Source organism: Thunnus maccoyii, chromosome 1, assembly GCF_910596095.1.
Source record: "Thunnus maccoyii chromosome 1, fThuMac1.1, whole genome shotgun sequence".
Taxonomy (NCBI): Eukaryota; Metazoa; Chordata; class Actinopteri; order Scombriformes; family Scombridae; genus Thunnus; species Thunnus maccoyii.
The window spans coordinates 31,500,013-31,514,710 of record NC_056533.1 but is presented as its reverse complement, the minus strand read 5'-3'; the positions used below and the strand labels follow the sequence as shown (position 1 = coordinate 31,514,710).

Here is a 14,698-nt window from a genome sequence, read left to right as displayed (position 1 = left end):
GTAAATTATCATTGGCTCTCTGGGTCCCATAGAAACGGTGATGTAGCGGTGGAGGGGCCGGCTCTTCGTGCAACAGCTGAGGCAGATCTGCAGCTTGATTACTGCTCGCAACAGACTCCAACATAATTGATGACCTAATTGAAAAGCTGGGGGAGGAGGTGCAGAGAAGGAGGAGGAGGAGGAGGAGGAGGAAGAGTGGAGGAGGGGGGTGGGGGGAGCACGCTCGCGGACAGGAGGAGAGAGACGCGCTCCAATGAGAAAAGTTTACTTGTTCTTCCTCCGCACAGTCCCACAGCCGAGGGCATTGATGTGAGCGCAGGGGCTTTCAGTTTTTTACGCGCACTTCTTTCCCCCCATCTTTCACCCTCACACACGGAGCACAAAATCCACCTTCTTCACCTTTAGTTTAGCGCGTGTCTTGTCGTTTCCTTTCTTTCTCCCCTTTTTTTCTCCCCTTTATGAATGATTCTCTCTCGCAATACTTGTGCAACTTCTTCTAAATCCTCGGATACCTCGCCGTCCTCGTCTGCACGACCTCACCTCGGCACATCTTCTTCTCTCCTCAAGTTCAAGCGCCACCAGGACTTTCACTGCAGCTACAGACGCACTTGGGGGAAATATCACTCGACGAGGAAAAACTTGATACTTTGTGCAGCAGCAGCAGCAGCAGCAGCAGCCGCTGAAACGACCGTCGACATGAGTCTCAAAGCTGACGCAGAGCCGAACAACAACGTTTCCATCGAAGAGGAGGTGAGTTTATGAAAAGTTTCATGTCTCTGCTGCACCGGCGTGTTCATGTTCACTAATGTGTCTTTCCTGCTTTAAATTAGGACGTGCGTAAGTTTTGCTTACAAATTGTTTGTTTGGGTGAGATTTAATTTGCTTATATTGGCTTTTTTTATTTTTATTTTTTGCTCTTCACCGAAGTCCTGAAGTTTTTGGGGTTTTTTTTAAAAAAGGAAGCAGCGAAGGCGCAAATTTAAAAAGGAAACGTGAGTAATCTTCCACCTCTAGTGGAGCATCATAAAACAGGCACATTAGACAGATATCAGTCTGGGAATATGCTCCTAAATTTAATTTCGACGTGCAAATCTTTATTCCTCAACCTTGCAGTACCTTGTCATTAGTTGTTTTTTTCTTTAAAGGTTACATTTGGTTTAATGTCACCAGGTGACTATTAAAGCAATCATCATTATGAATCACTTAAATTGCTTTAATTTTATTTTATTCGCTCATTGAAGAGCAAATCGTTATTAATTGTGTTTGTATGAAACCTTTATTTCAAACACGAGGCTTTACAATATATCATCCTTTAATGTGGGTATAAAAAACAGTAGTCTACGTTTAAAAGCAATAAATTAATGTAAAAAAACGCGTTTAATGTGTAAACCGGTCCCTATTGGGGGGGGAAAAAGAAAATGTCCTATATAAATTGAGTATGGGGCCTATAATATTGGGTTTGCACAATACCCATTGTAAATTTTTGTCATCCTCCTCCTAAACATCCGCTTTGTTGCCGTGATTTTGGCTGTTTGTTTGCACTCGGATGCCAAAGAAAATATGATGCGTCACAGAGAGGTTGCAGCATCAAATGTTCTAGGTCATCATGAAGTGAATCCAGAAACCCACAACTGCATTAGCAGTTTTTTAGGTTTTAAGAATAAATTGAACTGATTTTAAATCGATTACTGAGTATAAAACGTTTATTTTTCACATCAGTTTTGAGTAATTTGAAATATCTGCAGTATGATTCATGTTGACTTCTTACAGCTGCCAGTCTTCATCTGTGTGGTCAGCTATATTTCCTCTTTAATGACTCCTTATGGAGAGACACTGAGGGGAGTACTGGGCCTTTTGTTGGTCCTCCTTTGTTCCCATTATCTTCTAACAAAGCCATGTGTGGTCACTTGCCTTTGCTGAGCCTAATTTGCTCTTGTATTTTTTTTTTTTATTGTAATTAATAGCAAAGACCAAGCGCAACAGGCAGACTTTTATTTTCAAGCAAAAAAAAAAACCCCTTCATGTCAGCTCAGATCTGTTAAATCATCAAGATATAATATCATGCTGTTATCAATCACTCTGTTTGTTTCTAGAAATTCACTTGATAGAACTGATGCATTTCAGATTATTATTAGATGTCAGAACGCTTGCAGAGACTTCACCACAGCTTCAGGTTTACTGACTCGTCCCAGAGTCGCTGAGAAACGAGAAGCCGCTGGTCATATTATAACATCTTCATTGAGTTTGCGCCCAGCTGAGACGGCCTTCAATTGCTGTATGTGCTGACTTGTAAAGGGCTGAGAATTGCTGCTGTGCGGCACCTGAAAAATGCCGGAGGGCCTGCAGGGTTGGGGCCGTGGGTCAGAGGAAGGAAATGGTGTCACGCTGTGCACTGTTGTCCAGTGCTGTTCCTCTGGCAGCCCCATTGTACTGAGGGCCTCCCCACCAGCTGGGAACTAATGGGCCTCGCACTGCACTGTTTGTTTCCTCGGCCACACTGGTCTGTACACAGCATCAACGCTCAATGACGGATCCAGGCACATCCAGGGGTCCTTGAAGAGGATCCAGGGGTCCCCAGCAGGATGAAGGCCCCTCTTGTGTTTACCAGTTTAGCTTGTTAACACGCTGGAGTAATGACAGAATGTATATTTTCTGTTTTTTAATCACAGGTTTCATAGATTGATCAGATTTGATAATGACAAATATGAAATCCTATAGGGATTCTTCCAACCTTTTTTTTTAATGGCATAAATGTATAAAAGGAATAGTAAAGAAATAAATGTTACTATGTATAAGACCTTCAGACTTTCTCCCCATCTTTACTTTATTGATAAATTACTGGATAAATTGACCTCTTCAGGCCTCTGAAGTAAATCAAATCAAACAATCCTGGAAGGAATAATCAATCTTTGTTTGAACTGATCCGATCTGTAAACAGATGCAAACTGATGAGGTCAAAAGAAGTCATAGCTTTGTTTTTAAGGGCTCATAAGCTAAAAAAGATTGGGAACAGTGGTTTAAATGGTTAAAATCTCCAGAAACGCTTGTAAAAGAAAGAAGAGCTTTTGTTTCAGCTTTCCAGGGTTCATCAGGGTCGAGGAAAAGTTTGGGAGCACTTGACCAATATGACATTTGATTCCTGACCTTTCATTGGTCGGTTCACTTGTCCAGCTCGTGTTTTTACTTTTGAGGTCCCTTTTTTTTTTAATCTTGAATATTTTCTGTGTATTCTTTTTCTCATTTTCCATGACTTACTTCCATAAATGTATATTGCACATACATACATATGTAGGTTGGTTATTCAGGAGGCCTGACAGATGTGGGAACTTTGCCAAACATTTATATATATGTTTGTTTTTTCTGTACAACTAATAGTCGACACCAAATAAAAGGACATTATGAATATCACATGGTCACCTCCAAAATGATCATTGTCATATTGTGCTTTTTTTTTTTTTTAATTTATTTACAGGTACGAACACTGTTTGTCAGTGGCCTACCAGTCGATATCAAACCTCGGGAACTTTACCTTCTCTTCAGACCTTTTAAAGTAAGTTACAACATGATGGTATTTCTAAGGAAACAGGGTGTTGTATGTTGTACACATTATAAAACCATATGAGGAAGGCAGATGTGTGATTTTTGGTGTGTGTGTGTATACTGTAAAATGAAACTTGACTTCTCACCCTCCTTTTTTTTAAAAAAAAAAAAAAAAAGTAAAGCAAAGGGTAGCTGCTGTGTGCCAGGTGCTGGAAAAGTCATGGAGAGTGCTTCAAAAAGGATTATCTGCACACAAAGGAAGACCTTTGGAGTCATAATGTTTCATTAAAGTATGAGGAAGCAGTTGTAATCCAGTGCAGGTTCTTTTTTTTTAAAATAACTTTTCATACTGTTTTTCATATTCGATCAATCCTGTAGCGTTTTGATTCTTCAGCTCATACAGTAGAACGTTTATCAGAGGCCTTCTTGTATGTAGTTGAAATCAAACAATCCCCCCGTTAATAGAAGTCCAGATATTTGCATATATGGAAATGAGGCCACATCATTGTTCGTCCTGGGCTCTGTCTTTTGACTGGACTCCAGTTCCATAAACACCCCTCCCACCCGTGTCCTAACTAACCAAATTGGAAGTGGTATCCCTCGCACATGGATGATCTTGTGGTATGTGTAAATGAGTAGCCCTCACGATTGGCCAACCAACCCTCTCCGTGACCCAGCTCAGCCACCGTGTAGGGAAATTTTATTTCATTCTCGTAACATTCAGGCATTGTGCAACCACTGAAATGTTTTGTTTTCTTAAGGCAAAGTAACAGTTGTTTTTTTTTGTTTGTTTTTTATTATTTCAAGGCCTCCACAGTAGGCAAACACAGCACAGATTGTGTGCAAATAGCGTTAAATCTGATTAATTTAAGGTTTCCATGCACTTCAGGTTCCCTCTGAAATTAATCTTCTCACTTTACAAGATCTTTACAAGAGAAATCACTTTAATGTTGACTGTATTCTACCTATTGTTGTTCTACTCTTACTGAAGGTAAATCTGGTTCGGATTGTTGCTAAGGATTTATCACAGCTAGTGAAAGTTGTTTAATTTTCCATGGCTGTAAATCAGGATCAGTAGAGATCCCATCTATCAATACTCTGGTCAGGCAAAATTCCCCTTCATTTCTCAGGAATTTGCTCGTGCTTCAACCAACCCCTGTGCTGTTTTTAACTTGTTTTGAAACCGGTGTCTTTATTTGGAAGTCATGCTTAATCTATACTTAAACCAGAAGAAAAAAAATCCCTTACATTGATAACATGTGCCCAGCTCTTAAAATATACCACGGTCTTCATTTTCTTATTTTTAGCACTTTATCTACAATCAAATAAATGAAAGCTGCTTTACCTCATGTGTACAGCAGTTGTTGGAAATGTACAGGTCTCTTTTATTTTAGCATAACATATTTAAATACGTAACAGTGTCACAGAAGGATCCGTGATGGCTGACGGCTACTGAGCTCAAACTGAAGGTGCACACAAGCAGGTTTCTCTTCATATGGCGAGAGGCGTTCATGCCTGACTTCTTGCATGTGACTCCATGGTGGATAATTGGCTATCTTTCTTCCCCGCAGGGTTATGAAGGGTCACTGATTAAGTTAACATCAAAACAGGTGAGATGCTTCCCATCCGCGGTAGGAATCGCTTTAATGCTATACTGAAATATAAAACATATATATGACCAGACAGTGGTGGCACTTCAGCTAAAGCATTAAAAAAAAAGGAATAATTGTTTTATTGCTGATTTGTCATGATTTTTCTACTGAACCATAAATATTTTAATCATCAATCTGATATTTTCCAAAAACGCAGGTTCTTGTATGTTAAGGTGGTCTTCCAGGGGGGTCGGTTGTCTCAGTTTGTTTCTTCCCTTTTGTCTTCCAGCCTGTCGGGTTTGTAACTTTTGACAGCCGGTCTGGAGCTGAAGCTGCGAAAAATGCACTAAATGTAAGCATTTATTGACTTTTTTTTATTATTGATTCATGTCCTCACTCTGAGTCTGTTGCTGTTTGTTTCCCTCCCCCTTTTTTTTGAAAACCTCCTTTAAATATGTTTTTATATTTTAGATTTGTGCTAACTTAAACTAAAAAATAATAATTGGGAGTTAAAGAAAATCTTTCCCTTTTTTTAAAAAAAAAAATTCTCAAAGCCAACCCATTTTGTCTTTTTATAATTCAATGGCAGGGCCATTTTTGGAAAGAGGCCAGAATCCTGTAGCCTTACGGTAGTTTACTTTGACCTTGATACACATCCCTTCTTAGTCTGGTGTAGCTTTCCTCATTTTGCATATCACTGCTTTACTGTAATACCTGTTCTGTAGCCACATTTGTAGTGTTATTTGGACACATCTTCAGTAGTGTAACCTCTTATTTTGTCACCCAGTAGCCCACGTTGGCAGTATCTAACACTTCTCTCTCATAGCCTAGCCCTTCCTTATGAGCATCACCTCTTAGACACACCAGCAGTCACACACACAAACACACACATACACCAAAATACTACTCACCTGCATGTGGGCACAATGCTTAGGGCACAAGAACACAAGCAGGGTTAAACCACCAAAAAAAAAAAAAAAAAAAAATGACACTCAAAAGTCTCGTCATCGGCCCTTTTTCCTCGTCTCTCTCCCTCTCTCTCTCTCCTCGTGGCTTGGGCGACGGGGTTGAACTCCTCCTCCAGTCGCCTGTGCTCTTGATTTTGTCATGAGGAAGAAGAGACGCAAGCATGTTGAAATACTTCAGGATTGTATCCTTCAGTCTGCCCTTTTTTTTTGAAAACCTGATCAGTTCTAGATCGGTGAAAGCAGTCAGGTGTGTGTTTTCACATCCAACGGGGGGGAGGGGTGGGGGGGCAGAACAGTGTTTAGCTCAAGGGAAGCTTAAAGGATACATCCTGAGTATTGAAACATGGCTTTTGGAAAGGCGACCATGTGAGACTACTGAGCTACAGCCCCTCAAACTCAGCCCACCTCCCTTACGATACTATGTCCCCCTCCTCCCCTCCTCCGTCTCTCCCCCAGGGTATCCGTTTTGACCCCGAAAGCCCCCAGACCCTGCGCTTAGAGTTTGCTAAAGCCAACACGAAGATGGCAAAGAGTAAGCTGATGGCCACACCGAACCCCACAAATATCCACCCTGCTCTAGGAGCACACTTCATTGCACGGGACCCATGTAAGTTGTACGGCTGCACCACTCTAGGCTCTCTCATCCACTCTCACCTTGGCAATGCCAGTACTCGATTGTCCTTATTACCCTCTTTTAATCTGTCTTTTAGATGTTGTGGTATTGAAGTAAAATGGACAAGGGGAAAAAAAAAAACAGAATCTAACAAATTAAGGACTAACTCACCCTCCACATGCATGTGTCATCTTGACTCTAAGACAGCCGCTTTGCTTCTTCCCAGCTGGGAAATTCCTCTGTCACAGGGTTTAGTCAGCAGTTGTGTCTGTTTTCTTTGCCTAAACACCTGCTTGATTCATTAGATTTTGGCAGGTTGTAGACACTTTTTAGGGTGGTAAAATGGGTTATAAATTGGTTCTTTTTCTTTTAGAGACTGTACAGAACTTACATTAAGATTTATCACTGGTCAGTAGTAAACCTAAAAGCCACATTATGACGGCACAAAGCGGTAACAGATCCTCTCTTTGCAGCATGTTTTGATTACTTCCTGATTTAACTTTTTTACATTTTTTTTAGCCTCTATTAACTTCTTACATGATGCAAGCAGCTGTGTTCAAGGGTAGGTTAGTCAGCTTTTTGTTTCCTCCCGCCCTGTACATCCCCAGATGACCTGACAGGGGCAGCACTGATCCCAGCATCGCCGGATGCCTGGACTCCTTACCCTCTGTATACCACGGAGCTGACCCCAGGCCTCCCTCACGCGGCCTTCACTTACCCAGCGGCCGCTGCCGCTGCTGCAGCCCTCCACGCCCAGGTGAGGGACCAACCGGTGTGTGTTTCTCTTATCTTCTATTTCACAAGTATCCTTTAGAAAACATTCATATTTGACAATATAGGAAACCCCTTTTTAGAGTCACATAAATTATGCTTTCACCTGGGTACGCTACAGATTATCATGCATGGCTGCCATTTAATGCATGGTTTTTGTAAGGTTATGGTGGTCTGTTTTTGCACTGAGCTGCAGTACGCAAATGTGTTAATTTTGTCCTTCATCACACCTACAAAGAAGTGAAGTCCTAACATTTAACCATTGGATTATTAAGGAAGCATCACTGCAATTTCAAACTTGATAACGTTGTACACCTTTTTTTAAAATGGAGGTTCTGATTCTGGAAACACTCCAGTGGTCGTCTGAGGTATTACAATAACACCACAAAGACCTGTGTTGCTGAAGCCACAGGTATTAAATGTGTTGCATGTTGCTTTTGGCTGCACAACTTGTGCCCAGTCTTATATCACTTAAACAGAGAGCTGATGGGAAGTTAAATCTATGATCCTACTGAAATGTCATTTTAAAATGGAAAATGTCTTGATTCCTAGAGAAGATGAACATTCCTTGATGTAGTGTAACCTTACACTGCCATGCACTTACCTCAGAATCCCTCTCGATGGTCGTCAGTTGGCTGTTTTTGGCTTTCACAGTGGATGAGTCTCAGATGAGGAGTTGTAACTTTTTCCTTTAATGGAGCTCCCTGCCATCACTGTCCTGTCAGTGTGCAGCTTCAAGCATTTGGGGGATAAAAGGAGCTTTTACTGGTCAAATACCAATTTGTTTTTCTACAGCATGAACTAAGATGCAGAAAATGGTTCAAGAAATACAAAATGAGCCTTTTTAAGAGGAACTTTTATCCCAAACTGGCAGCTGGTGGGTTAGCATTTACACTAGCTGCACCGAAAGTAGCAATGACTACTAGCTTTAACGTCTCCTAACATGCTATCAGTGTTTAAGTTTAAAATCAGTTTAAAACATTTAATTACACTTTAAGATTTGGTTTACAAAAAACTATTCATCATTGTAATAGCAGTGCCATCATGTTTACTGAAAATTGGATCATTAACAAGATGGGGGACAAAGGGGCGTATAGCATTTTCCATCTTAAGCTAATTGCTGTCTAAATGCTAGCAGTAGTGCAGCTAACTACAAGGCAGTGGGCAGGGCTTTTGTAACAATAGCAATGGAAAATATTTCTCTTGTTGGGTCATTTAAAGTTCATTGTGAGCTAACTTCCTGCAATGTAAGTGCATAGTGGGAGTGCTACACTGCAGAGCAGGCAGCGATTGCACAGGCCATTTTGTTGGGCACAAGAGGCAGAGGAATGTAAGGTATTTGCTTGGAGAAATTGTCCGTCCTGATGGCCTTCTCTGGAGGTGCCAACTTACTGTCCACGTTCCTGTTGGAACATAAGCTGACTGTGTAGCCGTACAAAGGGGGGGAGCCTTTTAATTGCAATCTGATGAAAGATCTGTAAAATGCCCTGAGATCTATTCCCACTGACTCTCGGCCCTTTTAGCTCGACTGTATGACACAGCAGTGCCACATTAAGAGTCTCCAAATGTCTCTGAACAACTGCTGATAACCTCCTGAGTATATTAAGCTGTTTGGCCCTGTAGTCATGGCCTCTGTCTTTTTTTTTTTTTTTTTTTTTAATTCAGTGAACGAAATGAGGCCTCATTCTGCCACAGGCTTTAGTCACAGGTATGGAAAGGTACAGGCATACCAGCTCTTGCCCCGTGGAAATGTTTAACACAAGGGGAGGTGCAACTCTCCACATTTCCATGCCTGTTAATTACTCCAGGACTGTTGTCCGCAATGAACAGCTACGTGACCCACATTCCCATGGCTTCAGTGACCAGGGCTTAAAGGGACAGTCCTCCCAAAACTTCTTGTCAAAGTAGATTTCAAAGCATATTTCTGTATAAAATCCCCAGAATTTGAGGATTGAAGCACTGAAGCCTGTTTTTGGTCTGGTGTATGTCTATGTTTGTGTTTCTTTAGATGCGCTGGTACCCTACCCCCTCTGAGACTTCCCAGCCTGGATGGAAGTCCCGGCAGTTTTGTTAGATATTTAGTGAGTAACCTTTGGTCCAACAGTGTTTCTAGATTTGGCAACCCCCACCCACCATCCTCTAACTGCTAGACTGATGTCATGCAAACTGAAACCTGCATGATGACACCAACACAATGTTTTACTGGAAACTGCAGAATGTGTCAAGATAAATTAAAATGCCTCGTTAAACTGATGTGTTATCATGAAGGTTAAGGCTGGTGATATTCTATGTTTTTCTTATTGTCAACAAACCAGCAGTGTCAGTAAATCTCTTAATATGTTTTGACTTCCCCAGCCTGTCTGTGGCACTCAGCCCCAGGAACATTCATTCCTACTGAAGATGTAAACGGGCTATAAATATATACTTTTCAGAAAATGCTAAATTTCCTAAAACAGCCAGACAAACAGGAGTAGATTGGGAGTTATTTGGACTATTTTCACCTGCAGATTTGGTTCTCTGAGTATTAACAGTAGCACGACGGTGTATGTGGGATTGACTCTAAAACTACAGTGTCAATGTTCATCGTAGGGTACAAAGAAACATGTCACCCAGTTTGAGGGTGTGATACATTTATGTGTGTTAGTTTTTTGGAAACAATGGAGCTCTATGGCACAGCTACAAAGGTAATTGTAGGATCAAATCACTGGCTTTGGTCTTTTCATGGGAATTTGTTGATAAGAACTAGAATATCATCAGACTTTTCCTTTTATGGCTGTTGGTAGTCTATATTTTTCTAATACAGCTTGTCGTCTTGTTATAGCTGATTCCTCTGTGTCAGAGAGCTCCATTATTGTACATAAACTAGCCAGACTGTTACACTAGGTGACACTGCTGCTCGATCATACTGTCCTGCTGCTGTAAATACTCACAAACAAACCAAATGTGTATTAATTTGTGGCTGAAAACAGTTTCCAACTAATAGTTTTTCTCTTATTGGAGTAATGTTTGGTAAAAATGACAGTGCCTGGCTATTTTAGGAAATTATTTAACCTTTTTTAAAAATGAAGCTTCATACTGGATCTATATTTTACTGCAATTGGCTAATAACACATTGTTGGTTTCTGTCTTTTTGTTGGCTTTGACAAAAATTTAAGATAAAACCAGCCTTATCCTTTTTTTAAACTCAAGTTTTTTTTGTTTTAAAATTAATGCTTTTTTTTACTGGCATCTTTTTTTAATAACTCCTTTTTTCCCCTCCTTGTTCTCTTCAGGCCTCTGGAAACCACACCTTTGTCCAGCTGAAGTGAGGTTTGCCAAGCTCTTCATTAATTTAATCAGGTTTATTTAATGGACAAATGTGCATTATTATAAACAAACAGTATTTATATCTCTTCCCGATTGTCTCTGGGGGGAGTCTGAGTTGAAACCATCTTGCTGTCGACAATCTGAGCTTATCCTTGGCGACTATTGCGGTACCATCTTAGCACTTCAAAAAAAAACAAACAAAAAAAAATAACCTCATGCAATCCTAGTCAAACTCCATGGATCATAATTGCTGAGGAAAAATTGACACATTGAAGTTACCGTTGTTAAGCTAGTCCTTCTATGGGTTACCGCTGCTCCTGGGAGGTTTAGAAGCGTTAAGAGTCATTGCATGTTAAAGTCTTTTTGGCATGAATTTAGAACGCAGAGTTCTGTGTATCCTAATTTTCTTAGTGTTTGTGTTGCCTCTTTACCTTGGCCTAGACAGCGAAATGTTTTGTTTTCCTGTAGAACCTTGGTCTTACCTCTGTGAAAGCTAGGCTGTTGTGTAAATGGCTTATCTCGCATGGACCTTGTGAATGCATCCCTACGTTCTATGACAATCCCAGTCCTTATGATCATATCAATGTCTGTCATTATTTGAGCAAAAGAAAGTACAAATATTTTTGTACTTTTTTGCGTAATGTATATTTATGCATTTTTGTGCAACTAAATAATGAACCTGTATAAGTTGGATGTTTAGTCGTCTCTTGTGTTCTTGGTGTTAATTTTTGATCCTATAATCCTGTTGAAGTAGTTTTAAAGAAGAAAAAAAAGTGCAATTTGTTTAAAGGGGAAGTGGGTATCTGTCAAAAAAAAAAAGGAAGTATTCTGAACGTGGCTTGTGCCATTCTGCTAAAATGAGATTGCTGTAAAACGATCTTTCAGAATGTGAAACTGGACTACAAACGTAAAAGGGTTGCTTTTTTTGGGGGGCCATTTTGAAATGGGAAGCAGGATTAGAGTGATGGAGGAATTTAGTTTGTGGTTTAGAAACATGTTTGTCTTTGTATCTGCTGTGCATAAGATGTAAAAAATATTCCCATCTTATGAATAAAAGAAGTGAATGCATTACTCTGTTGTCGGCCATCTCTCTCATTTATCACCGTGGCGAGTCGGCGGCCAATCAAAGTTAATAAAAACGCTCCGACACTGCATGCTAACTGAAAGACTTGAACTCTGTGGACATCAGATGTTGACATCAATAATTCATGCCAACTATTCATTTGTAATGCACCATTGCATTAGTGTCTCTTTGTATCATGTGTGGAGCTGACCTCCACACTCTGCCCACATAAGCTGGTAAGACGCACTGCTCAGCCAACCGTGACGGCTCCTCGAGAGACTCTTAAGTGACTGGTCTCTATACGACCAGCTGCTTAATTGTAGTGGTGACTGTGCTGATGGTTAACTATGAACATTTGGTACATATAGTGCCATTTTAAGCTATGGTTGTATGTTTTATGGAACATACAGGATCACTAATGCATCATTGATTTAAAGCTTCCAGAAGGCTAAGTTATCATGTACTGTTATATTCTGCTCCTGTATAAAACAGCATAGTATTACTTAGTAACTCTATGCAAGTAATACTAAGCTAGTAATACTTTAAACCTTAAGAATTCAGACTAGAGGTTAAGTATTAAATAGCATTGATGTTACAGATTAAAAATGTTAATTTGAAATGTGTTTTTTTGTTTTGTTTTTTCCAAGGTTTGACCATTTGAACAATCCTGTTTTGAGAATTAAGGTGACTAGTACAAAAACATTCATGCACATGAAGGTAATCTAAAACAATTTTGATAATCAACCAAGTTAATTATGAAACAAAAATGCCCCATTTTCTGTTTCCACTTTCTCAAATGTGAGGATTTGCTTTTTTTTCTATTTTTATATCACTGTATATTTAATATTTGGGAGTTTTAAACAAGATATTGGTCAGATATCCTCTTAGGCTCTGAGGAAATTAACATTTTCACTATTTTTTTTGGTATTCTATAAAATAGTTTATTGATGAATCAGAAAAATAATTGACAAATGAATCCAGAATGAAAATATTAATGTGTCGCAGCCCTGAAGGGAACTCTATAACGATATCGGTGGATACTGACCACGTCTTAATAGAGACTTGTTTAAATTTTTAAATTTACAGGTTTAAAACCTAAATGAACAACAGAGGTGGTTCAGAGGAAGCAAATATTCTCTCAAGAATCAGCCACGCACCCTTTATAGAAAACTGGGTCATTTAACATCACTTTCACACAGAATATTTGGATTGACATGAAATCAATACAGAGTGCGAAGATGGGGATGCTACGGATTGGAAGGCAGAACATTTCCTTCTCACTATTTTCAACAACACAGACACGACCTGTATGCCAGGATCAGATTAAAACAAACGTATAGTAACTTCTATTACTGACATCATGTAAGATATTTGTAGTTTTTACACTGGAAATTGTTAAGGACCTTACAAGAAAGCTGAACATCAGAAAACATTTTAATTTCTATATACTTTTATGTTCCAACTATTTATACTAAACAGTTTATTTGCAGCTGGATTATGCTGCATTTATTTTAGGAGGTCTAATAATTCCTGTTGCAAAATAAAGTTTCACATTAAGTATATCAGTAGTTTATTTAGGGGTTAGAGCACAATCAGACAGCACAAGCAGCTGTTTTATGTCATTCATAATTGGTATGTTGCCATTTCCACATTTATTTCTGTGAGAAATTATCTGAGGGAATGAACTTCTCTGTCTCAAAGAGAAGGAAGAGAGGCTTAATAATGTGATTTGCAGGTATTTAGTTATATATTCTGTAAAATCTTCAATAAACAATATTGTTCATGCTATTAGAATTAAAATATAGTTCAGATAATTGCTTTGCTATTATAGGTTTCAAAGAAATGTGGAAGAAAAACATGTATTAAATACTGTTTTTGCATTTCTTCTCATGTTTTTAAGAAATCTTTCTGTTATTTACATCAATAACTGGATTATGTATTACACAACTGGACCAGTACATTATGAATTAAATCACAATTATCATGTCATTGTTACCATCTGTAAAGAAACAGCATTATATCCATGCTACAAGAAAGTTTTAATATTGTGCCAACATGATAAAGGCAATAAAGGAGTTAAAATACATATTATGGTCAGCAATAAAACAGCATGAAGATCACTGGAGGAGGGGGTGGAGATTTTTTAATGCGGGACTGTGTTGCCCTCTACTGGCCCAACGCCTACATGACCAGCAGACATGAAGCAGCTGGATGGAGCAAGCTGACACCTTGCGGAAATAAAGGCTTTGTACAGATGAAATAAAAATGTGTCTTCTCTCAACTTTGCTCTCAAAGACATCAAGACTCACTTTTAGGTGCTGAGAATATTCATTTTAACATGTACACCTGCATCACAAATCCTCTCACTGTAATAGAAGACAAGAAGATAAATAACAGATCTAATTTGAACTTCTTTTCCTGCTCATAAAGCATGCATATTTAAAATGTTTGTATTTTGACAACCTCATGTTTATACACACTTTTGTAGCACATAATGTTAAATGATTAACCCATAATCAAGCATGTAACATGTACTGTGTGCAGTTTAAAGTGGGAACCTCGTGCTTTTATCAAACACACAGCTCATTGCTTTCTATATTTAATTGATTTTTTTGAAGCGGTTTTTATTTCCGATTTGATATATTTGTGTGCTGATGTTCCTTTATTCTTTTTCCTTGCTGAACTTCCTCACTATGAACAATATACCCCATGTGGATCCATAAAGTTTAATCTTCTCCAGACTTCAGTTAAGTGACAGCTCTTTTCTCTGTTTACACTCTCACATAGTCTTGTTAAGTGTTGGTTGGTTTGAGGCACAAACAAATGTCAAAACACACTCAGTTAA

At 39.2% G+C, this 14,698-nt stretch overlaps 1 protein-coding gene across 4 annotated transcripts; it reads left to right on the top strand.

Moving 5' to 3' along the window:
* The first annotated feature begins 207 nt into the window (after window positions 1–207).
* Window positions 208–11,861, top strand: LOC121897592 (RNA-binding protein, mRNA-processing factor 2a). 4 transcript variants are annotated; one of them, XM_042412172.1, is made up of 8 exons: window positions 208–750; window positions 3,473–3,550; window positions 5,112–5,150; window positions 5,422–5,484; window positions 6,557–6,707; window positions 7,322–7,485; window positions 9,493–9,565; window positions 10,757–11,861. In XM_042412172.1, the coding sequence occupies exons 1-7, from the start codon at window positions 463–465 to the stop codon at window positions 9,556–9,558; spliced, it is 849 nt and encodes a 282-aa protein (XP_042268106.1). In that variant the 5' UTR covers window positions 208–462; the 3' UTR covers window positions 9,559–9,565; window positions 10,757–11,861. The 4 variants fall into 4 exon arrangements, with proteins under 4 accessions (XP_042268106.1, XP_042268136.1, XP_042268125.1 ...); XM_042412180.1 differs by having other exon boundaries at window positions 210–750; window positions 7,322–7,470; XM_042412202.1 differs by lacking the exon at window positions 9,493–9,565 and having other exon boundaries at window positions 7,322–7,470.
* The last annotated feature ends 2,837 nt before the right edge of the window (window positions 11,862–14,698 follow it).